The following is a 24,905-nucleotide window of genomic DNA, read 5'->3' as shown; positions in this document are numbered from 1 at the left end:
GGATCTTCTTTCAGTTTGAAGAGCCAGTTAGTAACAAATTATAGAATCAACATGTGGAAAGCCATCTGGTTAATTTAAGTTTAGAATTTAAAAGTGAATTCTGAAACATAAACCGTCTTTCTAAGGAAAAGAAAAGATAAATGACCCCGTGACTTCCTAATGTCTGTGCTTACATTACCTTTCTATTTTACTAGTTTGGTAGCAATTGATTTCAGATTTAAATGTTGCAGAAATACTGCTATTTCTCCCAAGTAACGTCACTACACCAAGAAAGAAACCATTCTAACATTAGAAACTGTTCCAAAAAGTAAGTCATTAAAGACTGCACAGCTAAGTGTTGTCTTCATTCTAGAAGCAAGCACAGGAAGTTAATGATAACATTCCTGTAACTTGTTACCAACTCAAGGGGTGAGTTTTAGAGTGTGTGATTTCATTCACATAAAAGTCAATTCCAACCGATCTTCCACATAAGGCCTGCACCATGGAATTTATGCTCTTTATTCAGAAAAGGGTACAATCTCTCTAACCTGTGATATCTGTATAGTGACCTTTTGTGATTCTTGTAATCTCTCAAGATGAAGGGAACAATGTTTCTGTTTAAAAATAAAATAAAAGGTTAAGGCTAGATGCTACTAATTTTTAGAGGGAGTGAATAATCACTACATAAATTCCAAATGTTGGAAATTTATAGTACTCAACTAGTAACTCAAACTGCTAATGTTTAAAAGTGACTAAACTTTAGATGGAGTTTCTCACACCCCATTTTCTCTTAGAAATGAGAGTTCATTTACAAAAGAAGGCCATGGAGTACACAATGCTTCAGTTTGAACCTAAGAGTCAGACAAATCTGAATTTGAAAACCAAGTCCACTGTTCCTAGGAGTATACTATTACAGTTTAGTACTTTTCATCATGACAGATAATACCTACCCTCTCATAAAGCTATTTTTAAATTAACTGAGATAATATATTGAAAACTGTTGGGTAGCTCAAAATCATTTATTAGGCATCACAGCAAGTATTAGCAACTATTAATTCATACTTTGCAAAAACTATTGCACGTGCAACTTCCCAGAAACAAAAAATTGTGCACCTTTTACTGTTACAGCAATTCTCTTGCTATCAATCAAGAATCTATGATTCAGAACATAACACCCCAATGAGAAATTTCTTTTCATCACCTTACTATTCTGTACTAAAAGTGAATTCCTAAGCTCTTGTACCAGTTTGAGCCTCATGTGAATTTTTCTCTGCACTTCAATTTCCTCATGATGGCACTAATGTTCTCTGATTGTACCAAGACAGGACAAGGAAGAGTCAACTATTTCTGTTCCCAGTCACTAAAAGGTGAACTTCAAGGTCATAGAGGTTGTAGCCTGACTCTCCTAGTTCTTTGTATCTATCAAGATAAGATGAGCTTTTATTTTTTAAAAAATTAAAGAATCATTTATTTTATGTGTATGATTGTTTTGTCTGCATGTATGTCTCTGCATCACTGCATGCCTGGTCACCATGGAAGACAAAAGCTGAAGTTGCATATAGACGGTTGTTAAGTTACCATGTAGGTACAAGGAATCAAATTCATGTCCTCTGGAAGAAAACACTTAACCACTGAGTCATGCCCAAGATTTACTTATAAACCCCCCCCCCAAACACATGACACATGACACATGATGTATTCAAAATAAAAATAAGCCCAGAAGTATTCATAGATTCAACTGAACTAAAATTTCTGTCAGACTAATTCTATTTGCTCTTTTTACATATGAATTGGGAAACAATAATAATGGTATATTCCTTCTTTCCCTGTCTTGAACTCATAATTAAGTAGTATTTTTCCCCCTTAGTGAGACTTCCAGGTCATAGAAGAAGAGAAGGAAAACAAAGAAAAAGGGATTCAGATCAGGTTTTGGAGCAAAGAGGATGCTACAGACAAGTAGGTCTTGGGGCCCCTAGAGTTTGTAGTCTCTGCCCTGAGTGGGGGCAGAGGAGGACAGAGGGAGCTAGTTGATAAGATTAGGACAGGAAATTCTTCCATCAGTCATTGCATTATCTGGCTAGTTTTAAAATAATAAAACTGTCTACTGTTTTCTATCCACTGGGCAGTTGTTGGTGGCTTAGCAAAGCCCTTGCCTGCTGAGTGAAACCAGCGCTGACTGATCTTGGAGCCTAGCCAAGAGCACAGGCAGAGTTCCTGGAAAGGCGGAAACTGATTTTTTAAAAAATTGCATGAATAAATGTGTCTCAAAAAACAAAACCAAGACAACAAAAGCAAATGAACCTTTGTTGAATGACTAGAGAAAGCCAGATGAGGGTAGATCTCAGTGGTACAACACTTGCCTAGCAAGTCAAGGCCCTGGGCTCAATTGCTAACAACCGCAAATGGGAATGGGATAGAGATACACAGGTAATTAAAAACTGAGTACCAGGTCAGGTGTGGTGGCAGAACTGTTGGGAGCTGGAGGCCAGCCTAGGCTACACAGCATGGCCCTAGTACCTGCCCTTCAAGAGAGAGAGAGAGAGAGAGAAAGTAAGTTAGTTAAGCAAATTTTTCCTACAGGCATATTACTATGAAAAATAGTATACATGGTAGCTTTAAAATATATAAGGGAAAAACACAAAGGAAAAATACTAAAATCTGTTTTCACAAGAACATTAAGTTGTGACAGGACATGGATAGAAAACAGGAATCAGAAATACAATTTTGTATTTTGTAATGAATTAAAAACCCTACCAAGTCAGGTAAGGTGGTACATTCCTTTGTCCCAGGACCCAGGAGACAGAGACAGACAGTTCTCTGTGAGTTCAAAGCCAGCCTGATCTACATAGTGAGTTCTAGAGCAGACAGGGCAACATGGAGGCCTTGTTTTAAAACAACAAAAACTCTAAAAACTTCTTTCAATTACCAACAATCTCAGTACTTGGAAGTCTGAGATGGAAGGGAAGGGAAGAGAAGGAAAGAGAGAGAAATGTTTTTATTATCTTTGCTCTAAGCAGGACCAATTTTTAAAACAGAATGAAATACATGGCACTCTAAGCAGTGGTTTCCATAAGAACAAAACACACCAGGTACACACAGAGCTGAAGAGCTGAAAGACCAACACTTAACAAATGAAGCCCTTCTATTTTTAAAAGTCATCTAAAAATAGTACAACAAGCTGTCAAATGACAAAGCTGTTTCAAATATGTCAAAATACATCTAAGAAATATAGAAAGCAAAATATCAAATCTAAGAAAGCAAGTCAAATAAAATGGTTCCTTATAAGTTAAAAGATGTTAAGAAATAGTGTTGGTAAAAACTAACAACCTTATTCTAGACTATAAAAGCTTGCAACATTACTATGCCAAAACAATGTTAAGCAAGAAAAACAATAACTATCCAAACAGTTCCCTTATTGAAATTCAGCAGAACAATGAAGTGCTGGGAAGAACAAGCATTGCTGTGTGACTCACTGGTTACTCTGGCATTTCTGCTTAAGAGTCTCTAACAGTAGTCTTCAATTCAAGGGAAGCAGAAAGGAGGTAGGTCAAGAAATAAAAAAGTATTTCAAAACTGAATTCATAAATTTAATATTATTCCTTTGTTTAGGAGACAGCTGTGTCCCCAGTGCTGATATAAAAGCTGTGTAATGTAATTAATGTACACCCAGACTTTTCAAAACTGAATTTCTTAAAGAGAGACAAAGTAACAAATCAACAGGACACTTTACAATGTAGTCCCTGAAAGGTGGTTACACAATACTATGTGTCAATCACTGTAGGTCAGGGGCTCAATATAGTTAGACTTTCTAAGAGCACCAATTTTAGTCTGAGGCATATATGAAGAAAAAACCTAGTACAGATAGGAATGTGTAAAACAAAACACTTTATAAACGTCCACAAAATACCTCACATACTTTATCTCAGAGCCCTGGGAACATGGAAGGGTGTATTAAGTGAAAAGAAGACCAGACACAGAAAAAAGGCTCACGTCCTAGAAAGACCTGTTCTTACAAAATCAAAAAATAGGAAAAAGGGCATGATTAATCATAGCAAAAGACTGCTGGGATGGTGGCATGTGCCTTCAATTCTGGGGAAGCAGAAGCAGGTGGAATATTGTTGAGTCTTTGAGCCACATATGGGCTCAAACAAGATGGGCTGAAAGGTGGGCATACATGTGTGTCAGTGTTGGCAGGGCAGAATATTTGAACCTAGTGTTTCACACATGCTAAGCATGTGCTCCACCAGAATAAACCCCAATCTCACAGGGTATTTTTAATGACTTTTAAAAAAGATTTATTTTTATTACTTTTAAATTATGTGCATGTGTGGGTGTGGGAATAGGCACACAAACGTAAGAGCAGGTACCTATAGAAGGCAGACACATCCAATCTCCCTGGAGATGGAGTTACAGTAGATCACTGTGAGTGACCCAAAAAGACAATGGGAACTGGGGAACCAAATTTAGGTTCTCTGCAAAGAGCAAGATACTGAGCTCTCTAGTACACCATAGGACACGTTTAAAGGATAGTGACTGAGGAGAACCTAAACAACCTCTAGTGGCCAAAAGCTAGATACATAAAATACCCTATAATTTGTGATCTATCCCAAAATAATAACAACAACGAAATGTACGAAGCTAGGTATGGTGGCATACTTCTATAATTCCAGCACTGAGAAATATGTTTAAAAGCAACTATATTTTGTTGCTTTTTTTTTTTTTAATCTGAGTATCTAGTGGAACATCTGAAAGTCTTAATACAATGTGTTGTTTTTAAAGACTGGTTTTCACTTTGTATCCCTAGATAGTTTTCTACTTAGTGTGTAACCCAAGCTGGCCTCAAATTCATGGCAAACCTCTTGCTTCAGCCTCTTGATGTTGGAGTTTGATGCATGAAGGATCATCAAATCATTAAACTGGCAGTTGGTAGAGACACAGAATCATGCCAGGCTGAAGACAGTTTAGTTGGTATGAGCACCTGACCAGCAGGCACAAGGCCCTAGGTTCAGTCTCCCGCAATTCTCACACACCCTAGTCCACATGAGTTTCATGTTGCTGGCATTCTTCTACAACATAGTATGAAACACAGCAACACAGACCAGCTCTAGCAAAACGGGGATAAATGATCTACAGATCAAGGCTAATTGTGGTTCTGGAGTGAATCTGAAACTTTATCTCGAAAAGACAACACTAGACAAGGATGAATTTTCTTTTTTCTTTTTCTTTTTTGCTATTGTTTAGACAGGGTCTCTAGGTAGCCTTGGCTGCCTAGAACTCGTAGACCAGATTGACTTTGATCTAACAGAGATCTGCCTACCACACCTAGCTATGTGTTATTCTATAAAGTTGTAGTTTTAAACCCTACTAGGAAATGACAAAAACCAAGGACTGGCAAAGTTTATATCCTAAGTGTAGTTAACTAGTAACACTGATACTTGTTCAGGCATGTGAAAATCCAGCCCTTGGAGGATGAGCAAGTCTGTTCTGTAGTAGGGGTGGAAGAACCCACCATTTCTCTAATTTTGTATAGTGAATCCCCCATGAAAGATGTAAGGCCCCTTACTTAAAACATTTACTTAATGAATTAAAATACTTAAATTGCCAGGTTGGGTGGGGTGTGGGAACTGGTTTGTAGAAAGATGGCTCAGTGGTTAAGAGCACTTGCACCTCTTACAGATGGCCCAGGTTCAATTCCTAACCCACACAGAGGCTTACAACCACCTGCAGCTCCAATTCCAAGACTCAATGCCCTTTTCTGGCCTCCAAAGTCTGCTAAACACATGTAGTGCACATGCGCTCACACAATCTCACACAAACATGCACAAATGAAAACAAGTAACTTTTTAAGGAAAAAAAAAAGACTGGCAGATAACCATTGCAACTAATAACAAAAGAATGATGAGAGTGAGTGTCCGAAATGTCTCAGTGAAAAAGCTTTGAGAAAAAAAAATACAGATTCAAGTAGTTTTTAAAGGGAAAAGTCAAGTTACATAGAAATGAACACATTAAAATATGAATTTGCACTGGGCACAGTAGTACACACCATTAATGGTATTACTAGGGAGGCAAAGGTAGGTGAGTCTTGGTGAATTTAAAGACAACCTGGTCTACATAGGTAGTGGGTTCCAGTTCCAGAACAGCCACAGTTATGCAAAGAGAGTTATTTCAGAAAAATAAAAAAATAAAAAAAACAAAACAAGGAAAATGCATTTGCTTATTTTAACCCATTTTTGCTCATTGTATTCAATCCCCTAAAAGCACAGGTGGCCAGGCCTCAAAGAAGTACTTTAATACTTACTTAGGAAATGAATTTAATCTCAGGTGCTCTGTCTTGGAATATAATATTCTTTCTACCATGTCATAAAGTGGTCTCCATGGTAACTCTAAATCATCTCTTGAAAGAAGTTCCTTTTTTCTAATTAAGAAGAGAAATATATGCAATCATTTATACAGGTGCATGGTTATCAAGTATATTACACAAAAAGGACAGTGTTTTACTACACAAAATATCACAGTGTTTGTTTTGCCCGTCTCTGCCCAAAGCCACTCACTGGTAGAATGATGTAAGGAAGCACTTGGTGCTCCTCAACACCAAGCAGTGCCTATTAAAGAGCACATTTAAAATTGTGCCACCATTACTACTACTCTAAAGAGATTTCATAATTTTACATTTTTTTGGAAGATTTATTTTCTGTGTGTGTTTTGCTTGCCTGTGTGTACAACATGCACACCCGGTACTTTCAAAGATTGAAGAAGGCGAGAGATATCCTAGAAATGGAATTATGGATACATGTAGGTTCTGGGTCCTTTGCTAGAGCAGAGAGTGGCCTCTTATCTTTCTGGCTCTGAAGTTCCATTTTGGTACAGCACATGTGTGGTTTCTACTCTTCACTGGGTACAACAATGGCTTATACCCCGTGGAGCAAACAATTAGCATATATAAAATCTAACCACCAATAGCTGAGCATGTACAACTAAAATCTTCACAGAGAAAATAAACTTTTAAATCAAAACATACAATTAAACTTTGGGAAACTGTTCTCTTCTCAAAACTGATTCTCATTCAATAAAGTTTAAAAAGCAAAATCTTTCCAGGAATAACAGAAAGTAGACTTACTTTAATAAGTTGATCAAGAGACGGGCAAATCCCTGCATCATGCTGATTTCTAGTTTTGGAATTGATACCAGCTCATACAATAACTTAATAAAAAGAACATGATCTTCTTTGCTAAATTTTCTCCCATAAAGTCGAATATAACTGCAAAAGGAAAACAAAGCTGTTAAAAATTAATCTAGACATTCATATTCCTTACTACACTGTCTATACTAAGCTGATGGTCCATGCTATAATAAATGGAAAAACACACAGAAACGCTCACGCGCGCACACACACACACACACACACACACACACACACACACACACACACGATAAAATCTGTTGCTCAGTCTATAAAAAAAGGAAATCAAATAAGTGTAAAAGCTTATAAAGGAAATCCTGTAATGTGCTATATAACATGGACGACCTGCCAGGCATGGTGGTGCTTATCTAAAACACCAGCACTTGGGAAGTGATAAAGGAGGATCAGGAATTCAAGGCCAGTTTGGATTACATTAGACCCTTCAAAAAAGAACTCCTGCCTGAGAAATGTTAAGAAATTAAATTTATAACGCACAGCTTTAAAAAAAAAAAGAATAAAAAGTCAACCATGAATGTGGACCTTAATTTTAAAAACTACTAAATATTTTATATTTATACAAAACAATTATTCTGTACTTTAATCAACACATTATCAAGCATTTAATAATAAAGCCAATTTAGAACATTGTTGTCTTATCAGATCACATCCCCAGCATTGTAAGTAAATTTAAGGCCTGACACATTCTACCACTAAGCTGTACCTCCATACCCCTACCATTTGTGTACCCACATAATCCCAGCAGTAAAAGGACAGGTAATATCAAAAGTTCATAGTCAGTGATTTACACAGTGGGTTCCAGACCAGTCAAGGCTATATAGGGACACTCACTCTCCAAAAAACAAATTAAAAATGAACCGACAATTTATCTTAAAAGTACACATATTCAATTTTTAAACTTAGAAAAAGTTTTGGCAATAAGCAAGCTTAAAATAATGAAGAGTGTTCGTGTCCCTTGCTCTCTTCTAGGCAGGGTCTCACTATATAGCTGGCCTGGAACTCACCATGTAGATCAGGCTGGCTCTGTGAGAGCCAAAGTTATGTTCTAAGTTTTAATAACTACATAAAAGATCCACAAAACGAAAAATGTCTCTCACCTAAAAGCCCATTGGTCAAGGACAGATACTTAGATGCTGGTAGCTGCTGTTCATGTGAGATAAGGCAGGACCAGACTGCCTCCATCTTAGGTTTCAAAGCTATCTTATAGCAAAGACTATCAAGCCTCATTCCTATTGCCTGTCTCTTGTCTCTATGTCCCAGCTGCAACCTTAACTACAAATGGTTCTGGTAGTGCCAATTCCAGGAAATGGCAAGCATGTCATTGTTTCAAAAAGTTGTTTATAAACATCTTGCAACCTTAGCCTTGTTTCTAAGGGGTTGTTATGGTTATCTTATTAACCCTACCCACCCCTACATACCCCGCCCCATCAATTCCCCCATTTGGAAACCCACTCACATCCAATGTTTACCTCTCAAACCCCACCCTTGGGGTTTGGAGGGTAGTTCACATACACAAATAAAAAACCTTGATCTAGCCTCAACATATAAAAGAGACACGTGCTCCACTATGTTCATCGCAGCCTTATTTATAATAGCCAGAAGCTGGAAAGAACCCAGATGCCCTTCAACAGAGGAATGGATACAGAAAATGTGGTACATCTACACAATGGAATATTACTCAGCTATCAAAAACAACGACCTTATGAGTTTCATAGGCAAATGGTTGGAACTGGAAAATATCATCCTGAGTGAGCTAACCCAATCACAGAAAGACATACATGGTATGCACTCATTGATAAGTGGCTATTAGCCCAAATGCTTGAATTACCCTAGATCCCTAGAACAAATGAAACTCAAGACGGATGATCAAAATGTGAATGCTTCACTCCTTCTTTAAATGAGGAAAAAGAATACCCTTGGCAGGGAAGGGAGAGGCAAAGATTAAAACAGAGACTGAAGGAACACCCATTCAGAGCCTGCCCCACATGTGGCCCATACATATACAGCCACCCAATTAGACAAGATGGATGAAGCAAAGAAGTGCAGACCGACAGGAGCCGGATGTAGATCGCTCCTGAGAGACACAGCCAGAATACAGCAAATACAGAGGCGAATGCCAGCAGCAAACCACTGAACTGAGAATAGGTCCCCTGTTGAAGGAATCAGAGAAAGAACTGGAAGAGCTTGAAGGGGCTCGAGACCCCAAAAGTACAACAATGCCAAGCAACCAGAGCTTCCAGGGACTAAGCCACTACCCAAAGACTATACATGGACTGACCCTGGACTCTGACCCCATAGGTAGCAATGAATATCCTAGTAAGAGCACCAGTGGAAGGGGAAGCCCTGGGTCCTGCTAAGACTGAACCCCCAGTGAACTAGTCCATGGGGGGAGGGCGGCAATGGGGGGAGGGTTGGGAGGGGAACACCCATAAGGAAGGGGAGGGGGGAGGGGGATGTTTGCCCGGAAACCGGGAAAGGGAATAACACTCGAAATGTATATAAGAAATACTCAAGTTAATAAAAAAAAAAAAAAAAAAACCTTGATCTAATTGATTGCTTTAATTAATTTGTCCATAATGATTTAGATCAGTGGTCTTTCTCTTCCTAGCTTTGGGATTAGCTTAACAAGCCACATTTCCATTTCCCTAAACAAGATTGGTTGACCCAAATGCACACATGACAAGCATCAGGGTATGTGCTTGTCACAACTGGATAAAGGAGAAAGATATAAAGCTTTGTGCTTTTGTCTTTATAAGCAAGCACCTGGCCAACATGGCTCATTGGCCACTGGACTCTCTTTTTAGGAACTCCAGCCCTGCCTCGGTTGTTCTCCATGACTCTTTCATATTTTTAAAGCCAATACCACCTGGGTGACTCTTATATTACAAAGTTTGGTTGCCAGTGCAAGGTATATTCTTATTTATGAACACATGAAGGTGCAATTTTAATACACTATTAAGCAAGCGTTAATTTTAAATCCTCTTTCATAAACCTTCTTTTCAGGACAGGAATTATCATATAAAAATCCATCCTAGTCCAAAATATCCTGGAGATGTTGCCTCCTTCATTGGTTTATACCAGGTTGCAGTGAGAATTTTGGAGTTTTGGTTTCTTTAAAAACACAATAATAAGAATATGTTTTCATTTTGGGGCTGCTATGGACTAACCACAGCAGCTGACTATATCCTGTGCACTAGAGGACATGGTTTTATCAGCTGCAGATGGTTTCTGGGAGAAGGGGTATGTGTGCTTGCAGTTTGTTAGTAGTCGGCTCAAAAAAGAAACAAGAAGAGAGAGAGAGAGAGAGAGAGAGAGAGAGAGAGAGAGAGAGAGAGAGAGAGAGAGAGAATGAGAATGAATATGAATTCAGAGAATTTGTCAAAAAAAAAAAAAAACAAAAAACGACAAGAAAACAAAATGAGAGACTTCTAACTTCCATTCCTCCATAATATAAGCTGTTCTTGGGATGTGCTTCCAAGCCCCTCCTCTCAAGTAGAGTGAATAGGAGTGGATTTACTTCATCATTATTATTAGATGATGTTTCCAAGCACAAGTTGTCCTTGACTGTATATAGCCTAAACATGTGACCTTTGCTCATATGACCCTGTTCAATCTTCAAAATAGCCTCAGAATATAAACTGTCCAATGCTCTGAATAAAGTTGACTACTGCAGGAGACTTTAGTGAGCCTCAATTTCAGGCTCCACTCATTCAGGATCATACCATCAACTAGAGTGGTAACATTGAATACAAAAAGTACTAACCATAAAAAAGAAAAAAATCTGAATTGGTTTTTAGATAAAGTAAATGTATGTTAGTAAAGTGCTTGTTTAGGAGAAAGAAAAATATCAACCCCAGAACCCAAGTTTGTTTAAAATAGGTATAATAATGACCCCTGCAATCTCAGCACTGAAGAGGCAGAGACAGGCAGAGTTTTAGGACTTGCTGGCAGTCAGCCTTGCCCTCTGTTCTAGGTCAGTAAAAGACCCTATCTCAGGAAACAAATAAGTACATGGTGCTTGAGAAATCATACCGTTAATATTATAGTATCATTAAAAATTAAAAATCAAACTTAATAATTGGGATACATATCTGACAAAGAATGTTTTGCAGGTAACCTATTGGGGATTGGTTCTAATGCTTTGATTTAATTGGGAATCTGCACGTCCAAAGGCTGAAGGTCCCTGCCCCCAGTTGGTTTTTGATCGATCAATAAAGATGACAGCAGCCAATGGCTGGGCAAAGGGAGACAGGGTGGGTCCCTTAGATTTGCTCCAGTCAAGACTCAAAAGAGGGGAGAAAAAAATCTCCATGATTCTTAGGGAAACAGATCAAATTTAGAGCTACAGAAGTAAAAATCATCCAAAATGTAGGTGAGAAGCAATGTGGTTCCCAAAAGGGCTTACACAGAAGTGTTCTGGGCACCAAAATTTAGGGGGCCACCCAGAAGGAACAGGGCAGCAAAGACTGATCATGGATTTAGGGGGAGTCAGGAGTACCGGAGGGAAATCTAAGATAGGCGGAGGATTAGAACTGCCCAGTCTTTGAGCTAGCCAGGGCATTTCAGAAACAAGCGTGCGTGTCACGCACACAAGCTCTTCCATTCACGATCCAAAGGGTGCCTTTCAAAAAAGACCATTCAGATGACTGCCAAGCAGATATTTAACATCATCACCATTATAAATGGTAAAAGCACATTAAAACTGTAACAATTCGCAGCTGCAGACCATCTAAAAACATCCAGTTTGGGAAACATCCTAGATCAAGAGGACCTTTGACATGATACTGATGGAAAATGCAATGTCTCCTAAAGGCCTGCATGTTTTAAAGATGCAAGTCTCCAGCTTGGCATAACTGGGATATAGTGAAAACTTTCAAGCAGAAGGGCCTACTAAGTAAAGTTTTATGCCATTAAGAGCATCCCCCCGGGGGTTGGGGATTTAGCTCAGTGGTAGAGCGCTTGCCTAGGAAGCGCAAGGCCCTGGGTTCGGTCCCCAGCTCCGGAAAATAAAGAGCCAAAAAAAAAAAAAAAAAAAAAAAAGAGCATCCCCTCATAGGAGGTGATATAATCCTTCCCTACCCAGCAAACTGTCAGCAGCATTTGTTGGTGGACAGTTTGCTGTGCCCTAGGCCTCCCAGTTCTACCTCTATTACCAGCAATGGCCTAGCAGGAATGGACCCAGTCATGGACAGGAACCCAGAAAACTATGAACTAAAAGAAATGTTCTTTTTATGTTGATTCAGCTCATTTATCTGTTACACAAATACCCTAGGAAAACTTGCTTAACCCTATCTGGCAAATTAAATACAGAGCCCTCTTCAATGACCCAGAAATTCCACAACAGTGTGCATACAATGAATACATGTACCAAGATGTACATAAATTGCACATTATGTTAAGCAAAAGTAGCCGAAACATACTAGGTGTGGGAGCATACTGTGTAACTCTAACACTTATGAAATAGAGTATAAAGGATCAGGAATTCAACGTCATCCTCAGCTACTCAACAGATTGGAGGCCAGCCTATGAGATGTGAAGTTACACACCCAGACAAGCAGCTGAGAGGTCTATTTAACATGCCAAAATGGACCTGGCTTCCAGACTCTCACAGCATCCCTTAGTCCTTACCTGTTACAGAGTGGCTGGCACATCCCAACCTCTACTCTGAACCCTCCAACCCAAGGCCTGAGATGCCATTCTCCCAGATGCTCTTCCCAATATAATCCAGACATTTTGGTTACTTGCTCTGTTTTGTACCTTTGACCTTCTAATTGCTGTGTTTGGTTCCCCTCCTCCTCTCTCCACATGGTTCAGGGAGGGTTATGACCACCCAGGACTCTCCTAGATGTTCTTGCCTCTGGCTATTCCTTATATCTACAATAAACTTTCTCCTCCACCATACCTAGGAACAGTCATATCCTTTTCTTTCCCTTTTTTTTTTAAGATTTATTTATTATATATGAGTACACTGTAGCTGTCTTCATACACACCAGAAGAGAGCATCAGATCTCATTACAGATGGTTGTGAGCCACCATGTGGTTGCTGGGAATTGAACTCAGGACCTCTGGAAGAGCAGTTAGTGCTCTTAACCGCTGAGCCATCTCTCCAGCCCCTTTTCTTTCCTTTTTATTTCTTTTCTTTTCTTTTTTTTTTTTTCATTCGTGAGCTATAGAAGACCTTGTCCAAAATACGAAGAACCACTAAACAGCCAAGAAGCCATTTTAAAGAATAAGTGATGTTAATCTATGGTGTCAAAGTGTTATGTTAGGGCTCAGTTGGGGGAAGACTTGACTTCTGAGCGCAGTCCAGGATAAAACTAAGACTGTTTCAAAAACAAAGAAAACTAGTAGTAGCTCCTAAGTAACACGGAGACCTGGCATGGTAGCACGAGCTTATGAACACAGGAGTCTTAGCACTTGGAAAGATGAGACAGGAGCTTTTGAGCAAGGCTAAACTGGGCTACAGAGCAAAATTGAAAACCTCCCACGAAAAAAAGCCCTCAAACTAACAATAAAAGTTGGTCACAGTAAACAAACTGGTTCTAAAAGACAGCTTCTAAAATACTACTCAGCAAAATTGACCTTAATGCTACTCTTCTTTTCTAGTTATTTCTCTCTTGAACTATGGATAAAAGAAATCTCTTCTTCCAACCAGGAAGAGTCCTGGGATTACAGACATATACTGTGATGCCCTGTTTTACTTTGCTCTAGAGCAAGAACTAAAAATTTTGTGCGTTCTATGCAAGCACTCTAAAAAAATTGCAGGAAACAATTTCTTGAAATGCTTTATTGGATGTTATTTATGTGCATCAGGCAATGGAAACATAAGAATAAATAACAAACAGCCTCGAGGGATACTGCATCAAAAGTTAATCATTTCAGTTTGATGCTCCTGAATATAAATTTTCATATTTATATGGCCCATTTACCCATTCACCCATTTCCCCACATTAAAATCCCCCAAATTAAAAGACATTTTCTGAAGTTCACTTTACTCAATTAAAAATCCTACCTTAATCCCACCAGAGCCCATCCATGACATCACCAAGACCTTGAATTTCAACCTCCAGAACAGGAAGAAAGAAATATTTGCTCTAACATCATCCCATTTATGGAACTTACAGCATCCCAAACAGTCTGAGTAAGCCTCATTCTTTCAGGGGCAATATGGAACAACACCAATAAAATAAAATAAAATAAAATAATAAATAAAAAATTAAATTCATGAATAGTCCTAAGGGTGTTTAGGAGAATTAAGGGAAATAGAGACTAAACAGCACTCTGCTGGTTACTGGCATAGTAAGACCTTTATAGTGTGTAACACAACATCTGTGCCACTCACTCAGCATTCTACCAATACTCTCTTCTAAGACGTTTCATGTTACAGATATTAAATTGTAACTTTATTTTTATTTCTTGTATTCTTGTAACTCAATCAGTAATTGATGACTATATGAGCTAAGAACAGAAAAAACAAAACTGTCATGCCAGTAGCAAAGAGGCTGTGAGCTGGGGACTGATTAGTGCCCTGTCAGATATCACTGTCTACAGCATTCCAAGACAGCACTTGCCCCACCACAAAAAACAACAGGCCCGTGCTGCAGGGAAAGATCTGAGGCTCACCACTGTAGGCTGATGTGCACACCAGCATTACAGAAGTCCTTCGTGTTCCATGTGCTGTAGCAGTCCTGGCCCCAGAGTCAAACCTCACAGCCCATGTTTGCTTGTTTGGTGGGTTCTTAATTATCAAAATTCCCCAATTCAATAGCTGAGGCTAGCCTTTGAGTTTCTATACAGCCCAACCTGTTCTCAAACTACCTAAACTACCATACCCAAAGAACTTCTTTCTACTTAACTTCTTTCTCTTTTTCTCTTTCTTCCTTTGGAAATATGGTTTCTTGTGCAGCTCTGACTGTCCTTCCACAGAACAGGCTGACCTTGAACTCAAAGATCCTCCCTGCTTTGCTTTCCAAGTGCTGAGATTAAAGGTATGTGCCACCATGCCTAATTAATTTATTTTTCTTCCTTCCTTCCTTCCTTCCTTCCTTCCTTCCTTCCTTCCTTCCTTCCCTCCTTCCTTCCTTCCTTTCTTTTTTACCTTTTAAATCAATTCTTTGGGTGTTTCACATCATGCACCTCAGTCCTACTCATCTCCCTGTCCCCTTGCAACCTCCCTATGAAAATAAAACACGCAGACAACTACAACAAAAACAAAGCATAGAAAACATTTCACCATGGAAGTTGTGGTGTGTCAGTGTGTCCCACAATATATTCCTCTGTTCACACATCTTCACTAGCAAATGTACATTGCAATGAGTCATTGGTCTGGTTAGAGACTCTGGCTTCTATGACACCATCAATATGGGCTCCTAGTCAAGACTCCTCTCAGTTATCCTATTATTACCCTGTGCCATGACAATTCTGCCCTTTCCACATCTCAATCATTTGTAGATGATAAAGATTTTGGATGGGTCAATTCAGAGTACTAGAGGCAGGCCTTGGTGGCAGCTGAGCTGGTCAAAATTGCTGGCTCTTCCTTACCTGCACTACCAGGGCATATATTCTAGCACTGCTCTGGCTAGGCTACCCAATGTGGACATCTCCTGTTCTCATGTGCTTGGGGCCAGCTCACCTGCACCCACACTTCCAGAGCCAACTCCACTAGGCTGCCTAGTTAAGGAATGGGGCCCACTCTCCCAAGCTCACAGACTGGCTCACCTTCGTCCCCTTCATGAAAGACAGCTCTACTGTGCTACCCAGAGGAGGTATAGAGCCCACGCTCCTGTGTGTTACAGACAATGAGGGGGGCAGAACTACCTCTCTCAATTTCATGACCCTAGGGTCAGCTCTCCCAACTGCATGGGGTGGGGAGATGGATCACCTCTCCCCTAACAGACCACATCACAGCAGGGGAGTACAGTGCCTAATTTCCTAAGTGGGTAGAGAAAGTCCCACATACAGGCCAGCACAGTATCACAATGTGTTCATTTAAAATGAGTTTATAGACCCTAAGGTCTGTAAAATTCCTTTTAGCTCCAAAGTTCACTAAAAGTCTGGGCTGGGAGGACATTTATTCCACAACGAGAGAGACACAAGTTGGGAGGGGAGGAGAGGAAAGAAGGGGATTCAGAAGAGGGCATGAGTTCCCTTAGAACCAGAGCTATGGATGGTTGTGATCTAACTGATGGGGGTGCTGGGAACCATACTCAATCACTGAACCACTTTTTCAGTCCCTTGTTTCACTGTCTGGATATTTTGTTGTTGTTGTTTTCTTTTGTATGTTTTTTGTTGTTGAGACAGGGTCTTATTATACAGTCTTGGCTGGCCTAGAACTCAGATAGACCAGATAGCTTCAAACTCATTGAGATCTACTTGCCTCTGCCTTCAAGTGCTAGGCTTTAATACCAATACACCTGTCTCTTATTTATTTACTTATTTATTTTTAAGATATGGTCTCAATGTTAGCTTAGGCTGTGCTCAAACAAACCTCCAACCAGAGCAGCTAAGACAGGCAACAATACCAGGAGAAAACACACAGGAACTTGGTTCAGATTCCTGGTTTATCAAATAACTGATGGATCTGATCAAGTTTAAGTCACATTTAAATAAAGGATTAACTTTTGTCTATAAATAGACACCATGACCAAGCCAACTCTTATAAAGGACAACATTTAATTGGAGCTGGCTTACTGGTTCTGAGGTTCAGTCCATTATCTTCATACCGGAGAGGCATGGCACTTGAGGAGCTGAGAGTTCTACATCTTGTTCCAAAGGCAAACAGAAGACTGACTCTTCCACAATGGGCAGAACTTCAAAGCCCACCCCCACAGTGACACACTTCCTCCAACAAGAACATACCTCCTAATAGTACCACTCCCTATGGGCCAAACATCTTCAAACCACAACTCTCCAATTCACTGGAAGGTGAAAAGCAATGAACACTAAATTGAGTCATACAGAACAGATTTCTGAAGCAGGGCCTCCACAGGGCTGTATGTAAACCTGAGAGCTGAGGAAGACGGACTTCAAGGTCAAGACTAGGCAGAACTGTAGAATAAGTACAAAGAAAGTCTGGCAGTTCAGTGAGATGCTGGCTCAAAATACAAATAAAAAGGAGTCTGGAGAGATGGCTCAGTGGTTAAGAGCACTAGCTGCTTTTGCAAAAGACCCGGGTTCAGTTACCAGCTGCCACACAGTAATTCACAGCTGCTAACAACTACAGTTCTAGGAGATCTGACACTTTTTGTGGTTACCAGGAACTCATTCATACAGGTAAACATTTATACAAATAAAATAAATCTTTTTAGAATGTTTAAGAAAAGCTGGGTAGGGACACTTGCCTAACATGCATGATGTTCTAGGTTTAAATCCAGAGGAAAAACAAAGATAAGTGGGATAGCAAAGGGGCACAGTGGGGTCCACCTGTAATCTTAGGGGGACAGACCAAAAGAATCAAGAGTTCAAGGACTGCGTCACCTGTGCAGGCCAGTGGGAGACTCCAGAGATCTTATCTAAAAAAGAGATTCAGCATGAATACATATCGAGCTCAAGGACAGCCTGAGCTGTATATTAGGACCCTGTCTCAAATAGCACCACCACCAACAAAACCTATTAGCTACCACCAAATGTATCATAATATAGAATACATCTATATAAAATCTAGTCATTAACAGTCCATCTTGAGTTACTAACGTGCCTTAATGATTATTTTCTCATCTTTTCATCCTATTATTTGGAAATTAGATGATGCAATGAATATGTATATCAAAGTTCCAACTAGCCCCCATTTTAAAAAGAGTAGGCCAGGGGTTGGGGATTTAGCTCAGTGGTAGAGCGCTTGCCTAGCAAGCGCAAGGCCCTGGGTTCGGTCCCTAGCTCCGAAAAAAAGAAAGGAAAAAAAAAAAAGAGTGGGCCAGGGAGATAACTCAGTAGATAAAGGAGGTGGGATACCAAGCCTGATGGGCTAGCTAAGTTTGATCTCTGGAGCTTACGAGGAAGAGCTGAAAATAGACCTTTGACTTCCAACCTCTTGGGGAGCCACCCTCATCTCAACACAAACACAAAAGTAAAAAGGCCTTAAAATAGTTTTTGGGTTGAAGATATGGATTAATAACAGAGCACACAAAACCCTCAAGGGGCTGAAGCAGAAGGATGGCTGTTAAAGGGTGAGTTCCTGTACAGCTGAGGAATAAAACTTGACTTTATTGTAAGGAATACAATGAAAAATAAAATGGAACATTTAAGAATCACCCTGCATAAGGGACCGCTGTAAGTATGTGTGTGTGAGCTCCATAAGAATGTGCCCTGAGGGAGAAATGTATACGCCCCAAATAAGCTTGGCCAAAAGTAGTGGCCACCGCAAAGCATTTGCTCCCAGAGTCCTAAAGAGATGCGGTCACTCTGAGAAACGACCTATTTACCCAGAGTCACTGAGTCCACCGACCCAGAGGAGTTCATGCAGCAGGAGTTCCAGCAAGCAGAAGGACATGTTGTCCTTATCTGACGCGCCCACACGACTATGGGCCAGGCCGGAGGTTAGTGAGGAATGACTGTTCTGGGAATGTGATCCTATGTCGCCATCTACTGGGCAAATAAAGAACTACATCCTTTTACCTTACTTCCGAGTCCTAGGCTTCTCGCTTCTCCTGAGCTACAATAGTGTATCAAAAAAAGTACCTATCCAGCTTCTTTTACAAGGTAACTTTTTCCTGCTTACATCTGGGAACTCCATCTGCTACATGCTAACAAGAAGTTGTCATTGTTTGCTGGCACCTCTGCAAGTATTCAATTTGCCTTCAGAACACAAACTATACAAAGCTCTTTCAGAGATTTAGAGGTGTAACTCAGTGATACTTGCCTAGCAGGCTCCATTTACTCACTGCAAAAGTAAATCAATCCATTCACTCTAAATCTACCAAAACAGGGCTAGAGAGGTGGGTCAGAAGTTAAGAACACTGGCTGCCTTTTCAGAAGATCAGGGTTCAATTCCTAGAACCACATGGCAGCTAACCAATGTCTGTAACTTCAGTTCCAGGGCATCTGAAATCTTCATACAGACGAACATGTAGGAAAATCACCAATGCAGATAAAATAAAAATAAATTATTTTTTAAAATGAATTTTCCAAAAATCATGAAATCCATTCAAGTGGAGAAATAAGAAAAAATATGTATCTATGTTTATGTTTCTAAAATGTCTTGCTGTAGAAAATGTCTACACTTCATTGTTGACAAGACAAAACAAAACAAAACAAAACCACTAAACACCTAATGAAACCGTTAGTCCAGATTGCTAACATAGTCATTCCTTTGGATGGTCAACAAGGGGAGATGGTGAAACATTTGCAACAAATCTTGTTTATAGAATACTATTCTCACACCCATTTCACAGCAGCAACGGCAATCCACAAGTGACACAAAGGACAATGAGCTCCTGCTTCCTCATCTTTCCTGCCATGAAACCCTAAAATCTCTATGAAGATTTTTTGTAAGACAAAATAAATCTTTACTCCCCAAAAGGATTTTTTCTTTTTTAAGTATATATTCGGCTGGAAAGATGGCTCAGTGTTTAAGAACACTGACTGCTCTTCCAGAGATTGACTTCAATTCCCCGCAACCACAACCATCTGTAATGCGATCTGATCCCCTCTTCTGGTGTGTCTAAAAACAGCTATAGTATACAGCTAAGTTAACAATTTTAGTGATACTACTATAATTTTTTAATAAGTAAACTTTAAATACAAGTAAAAAAACTATGATAGATTAATTTTAAAACAAAAGTCTTAGGATCTGTAGTTGAGTAAAAGAAAGCCCAAATAACATGTATGTAGAAGGCCCTGGGCCCAGTACCCAATTTTTGGTTAAAGATATACTTTCTTGTGAGCTCAATATTAAATGGATCTAAATTACAATTCACTTTTTAAATTTTAAACATAACATTAAGAATATTTTTGTTGGGCTGGAGAAATGGCTCAGTGGTTAGGAGCACTGATTGCTCTTCTAAAGGTCCTGAGTTCAATTCCCAGCAACCACATGGTGGCTCACAACCATCTGTAATGGGATCTGATGCCCTCTTCTGGTGTGTCTGAAAACAGCTACAGTGTACTCATATACATAAAATAAATAAATCTTTAAAAGAAAAGAATATTTTTTTTTGCTAATGCTTTAGGTTACAGAAAACAAAAGACTAATTCTAGTACTAATGAGTACCTCTCTCCTAAATACTGGGCATAGAAGGCTGCAGGGGTAAAAATAAATCTCAAAGTAGACGAGGGGAGATAAGCACAGAAAAGCATAAGAAGGAGATCAAAAGAAAAAGGCTGGGGAGAGATGAAATATGGAAATAAGCCAAACCAAGACTCCAAAAGGGAATCCACACGCTATGTGTTTCTTTAATATCCCATTCCAGTACTAAACCATACAGGGGCTTTGTTTGCTACTGCTGCTTGTGCAAAATAAGGCCTTAACTGGCTTTCTATAAGTTTCAGTGAAGAAAATATAGTAAAATTTTTTATTAACAAGAGTCACTACAAATGAATCTCACTTAACAGAAAGTTGACAATTAGAAAAATGGTTTCTGAAGTTTAGTTTATTGAAAAGCACCTCTCAGTATTTATTCATTCATTCGTTTGTTTATTCACAGTAGGGTAATGTGTCTCACACTCTGTAAGACTATGGACAGAAGACCACTACTCAGCATGTACTTCAGGGTGGAGGTACTTGCTTAGTTTGTGAATGAGTCTCAGAACCAGCACTATGTGTGTGTGGGGGGGGGGGACCACAACTGGGTGTGCATTTCACATACAATGATATTCTAAAATCCTGCAGCAAAAACAGACAGTATGTCTCGCACAAGTGACATCCAGGCTTCAGGCCTTCTAATGGCACTATCTGTGGTTTACTGACTGCCTTTCTTGATGCCTCAATACAGGTGTTAAATACATATATTTAAAACGCTACATTTAGAAATCATATTTTCTCACCAAATTTTTGGTAGAAAAAATTTCCTTTACTGGTGTGTCCTGAACAACAGAAACAACAAAAAACTGGGACACTAAGAGAAACAGCATATTGGAACATCCTGAAGACAGAAATCTTTCACTGATATGTCTCACAAACCAAAGACACTTCCTAATCCTTTAAAAGAACCAAAAAAAAAAAAAAAATGGAAAAAGATTGGATGCTACTTTTACTATATTGTGTTAACCTATCTGTCTCAATGTTTTCATTTTTTAAAACAGAAGTAATACCATGCCATACTTGTTGTCCTTGAACTGTGTCTAATCTCTAAAAGGATAAAAGTTTCAGCATGAAACTTTTTTTAGACTTCATTAGACTTCATTAAGAAACCCTTTTTAGACTTGTGAGACATTTGCTACCCAGCCTGATACCCTGACTTCAAGCCCTAAAGTCCATATGGTATATCTTCACTTACTGACTTATTCCAGCAAGTAAATGGCACAAGTGCACATTTAGCAAGACAAACACACTAATCAACCTTTAAAAGTATTCTGCCCATGAGGTCTGACTATAGTAAACCTTAGACAAAGTAATGCAGATAGAGGGAGAACTCAGAAGTAAAATCAATCACAAATTTTGCAACTCACTATAGGTGATAAGTGATGTTCATTATATTACTGTTCTCTTCTCCATATTTTCCATAATATAAATGTTTCTTGATATTTTCCATAATAAAAATGTTTAGCATCAACAAGTTTGTTCCGCAGGCAAAAGCCATTTGGCAAGCAATTCTAAAGACCTGACTTTGATCCCTGAAAGCCACAGTAAAAGAGCAGGAGAGAACTGTTCCTTACAGTTGCACTCTGACTACCCCTACATATACACAATAATAATAGAGCAAAAAAAAAAATTGAAAATGTGTAAAGCAAAAGGTTTTGCATTTAAAAAACTGAGAACCAAAAGTGAGGTTCTGGCACAAAGAACCAGTTAAAAGGAAAATTTGCCATTTCTAAATGATTAACTGCTGGCTGGCTTTTGGGAGGTGAAGGCAGGAGTCAGAAGTTAAGACCAGCAAGTTTGAAACAGGTCTGAGGCAACTAGAGATCCTGTCTCAAAAATAAAAGTAAGCCAACCATGGTGTCTCATGCTGGTAAGTCCATAATCTGCAGCCTAGCCTACCTAAAACCTTGGGGGAGGGGGTGTCATAACTCCTTTACACGAAGCCCATTTTTAATCTTTAATAAATATTAAAATAATATCAGAGAAAAAATAGTTCCCAGGAAACATTCCCATTTCATTCACAAGCAAACAGAAGGACATGATAAATAACCTTTTCACTTCTTCAGAATTGTTGGCAAAAAATGAAATCTACTACTACATTTCTTCTAGGACATAGCAAATATGATCACTTGAGGATTTTGTAGATGTTAAGCAAAACACTAGGCTTTTAAAAATGGGGAAGAGGGTGACACAACTATAAACAAACAGGTCACCTTAATAGTCTCAGAGAAGAAACACACCCAAGATCACAGTGTGCCCTATCAAATTAAAAATGTCACATGGCAATGCAATTCCAAGAATGAGTTTTCAGTATTTAACTATTCCAAAATTAAATTCTACATGATAGCACTTCTTGCTGGTTATCTACATAAAACGAGTCACCACCCTTAAGCCATCTAAACAGCAACAAAGCCTAGTGCTAATTTAACAAATTCATTAACCAGAAATTAAAAAGTAAACATTTAACTCTACTCACAAATCCAGGCTGGATGTCTTCACACATTGACATAAACATATATTGTACAGCAAAAAAAGGTTGCATATATTCCATATAAACAATATTCTTTGGCAAGGCTATCAAACTAACAAATTTTATTTTTACTGTGCCCAAGATACACAAACACCTACGGAGAACACACAAAAAAGTATCTCAATTTTAGTCCTTTAAAAAGTGGGTTTTCTTTGATAACACTGTACTACACTTTTATGGATCCTAAATATCACAAACTTCTTTATAATCCAGTCAAAAGAGCGGCTAATCTTAACATTTTATGGTCACTATAAGAAAGACAAATTAAATGCTTTAGTTTTGCATCTTTTAAGTAAAAGAGCTATTTTCACCCTTTCCGTTGGAGAGTTCAAAAAACTTGTCAAAGGCGCCGCAATAATTAGCACATAAGAATTGTCCCATAAAGAGATACAGCCGACTATTGCATTATAAAACCCTGAGTCATCACCCAGTTCACTCAGCAGATCCTGGTAAACACAAATGACATGTCCTGTGCAATCACTCATCGGTAACCATATGCATAAACATAGCCTTACCAAATTATATGTAACGCACCAAACAAAACAGCAAAAATCTTATATAAAAAATTCTGCCAAAGTAAAGGTGCACATAGAGCAAATGACCTCTCCAAACTTTTTGCTCCAGCATTACTTTTCCCCAGCTCTAATTCCACTGACACGGTAATTTGCCGCTAGTGTGTGCAGAAAACAAAAGAACCCCTAAAGTTGAGGTTAATGTCGTTAACATTCATCTAACCAACTCAAAACTGCACAGTTTGGCCAACAAAGTCCGGGACAATCTAACAGCACTCTTCACTATTTGCCTTAGAATCAGCTAGGTCTTGGCCAAGGAAATGTCACAACAGGAACATATACTTTCCTAGAATTCTAAGACAACATTCTCAACATCAACGTCTACTCAATCCGAGAATGCGCTGACTGCCCATTTAAAACGAATCGTTTCAATTAAATCCAGGAAGCCAGAAGAGCAACCCCAGTCCCACAAGAAACAGTAACACAGAAAAACACACACATCTCTTACTGTCCCTACATCCTCCTTCCTACGGTGAGAAGCGAAAAGGCGTGGATCAACAAGGAAGAAAAATCCAGAGGAAGCACAGAAGCGAGGACAGGATTCGCTTCCCCAAAGACCGGACCTCTCTATCCCGCAGCTCCACGCGCAAGAACCCCAGGGAGAACCAATGGAAGCCACTCGTCCCTGTACCCGGGGACGCCGGTGGCTCCCCAGAGCCTGGCAGGTGAAGAGAAAAAGGACCGGAACGCTGATCCTGAGAGGCGAACAGCAGGACCCAGAGGTCCCACAGAAACCAACCAGGAGACTGAGCGCCCCCCCCACCCCCCCACCCCCGGCTTGGCCGCGCCCCTAGAACCCTGCACCAGGCCAGCGCAGCCTGGACAGGACAAAGTTGAGCAGCGGCAGCGCAGACAAAGAGCCCGGCCCTCCGACAGCTTCAGCCCACTTACGTGGAGAGTTTCCGCGTCCAGAAGAGGCCGCCCGGCCACAGCTCCTGGAGCTGCACTGCCCGGCCCAGGTTGCTCTTGATCTGCGCCAGCTGCAAGTCGGACTCGGCGTCCAGCCGCTCGGCGTAGGGCAGAAGCTTGTTGTACACGATCTCTTTCTGCGGGACGAAGGCCCGCGGGCCCAGTACCGGCCGCCCGCCAGGCTCGGGGGGCTCCCCGCCACCCGCCCGCTCCGGAGCCTCCATTAGCCCGGGGCCGCCCCCGGCCCGCCCCCTCGGCCCCCGCCCCGCTGCGGGCTCAGCCTCCTCTGCGTCGCCTCGCCCTCGGCCCGACCGCTGGGGCCCCCCACCCCCCGCCCCGGCTGCCCGGCGCGCTGCTGGACCCCGCGCGGCACCCGGTTCGTTGGCGGTGGCAGCGGCTGCTCTGCCGGGACCGCTCCGGCTCGTCTGGTGACGCTGCAGCCGCTGGGCCGGGAGGTTCCGGAGGGGCCTCAAGTCACTT

The 24,905-nt window shown here is 40.2% G+C and overlaps 1 protein-coding gene across 3 annotated transcripts in view; it reads right to left on the bottom strand.

The window, feature by feature from the left end:
• Positions 1 to 24,905, bottom strand: part of Psme4 (proteasome activator subunit 4) — a 103,635-nt gene extending 78,730 nt beyond the window's left edge. The window contains exons 1-4 of one of the 3 annotated variants that reach the window (XM_087584143.1): positions 24,408 to 24,852; positions 7,097 to 7,237; positions 6,278 to 6,394; positions 528 to 593 (exon numbers count right to left, since the gene is read on the bottom strand). In XM_087584143.1, the coding sequence (XP_087440269.1) occupies positions 528 to 593; positions 6,278 to 6,394; positions 7,097 to 7,237; positions 24,408 to 24,649 (566 nt within the window). In that variant the 5' untranslated portion in view covers positions 24,650 to 24,852. 3 annotated transcript variants of the gene reach the window in all.

The sequence above is a fragment of the Rattus norvegicus genome, chromosome 14 (genome assembly GCF_021556685.1).
Source record: "Rattus norvegicus strain SHRSP/BbbUtx chromosome 14, alternate assembly SHRSP_T2T, whole genome shotgun sequence".
Classification (NCBI taxonomy): domain Eukaryota; kingdom Metazoa; phylum Chordata; class Mammalia; order Rodentia; family Muridae; genus Rattus; species Rattus norvegicus.
This window is presented reverse-complemented; position numbering and strand designations above follow the sequence as displayed.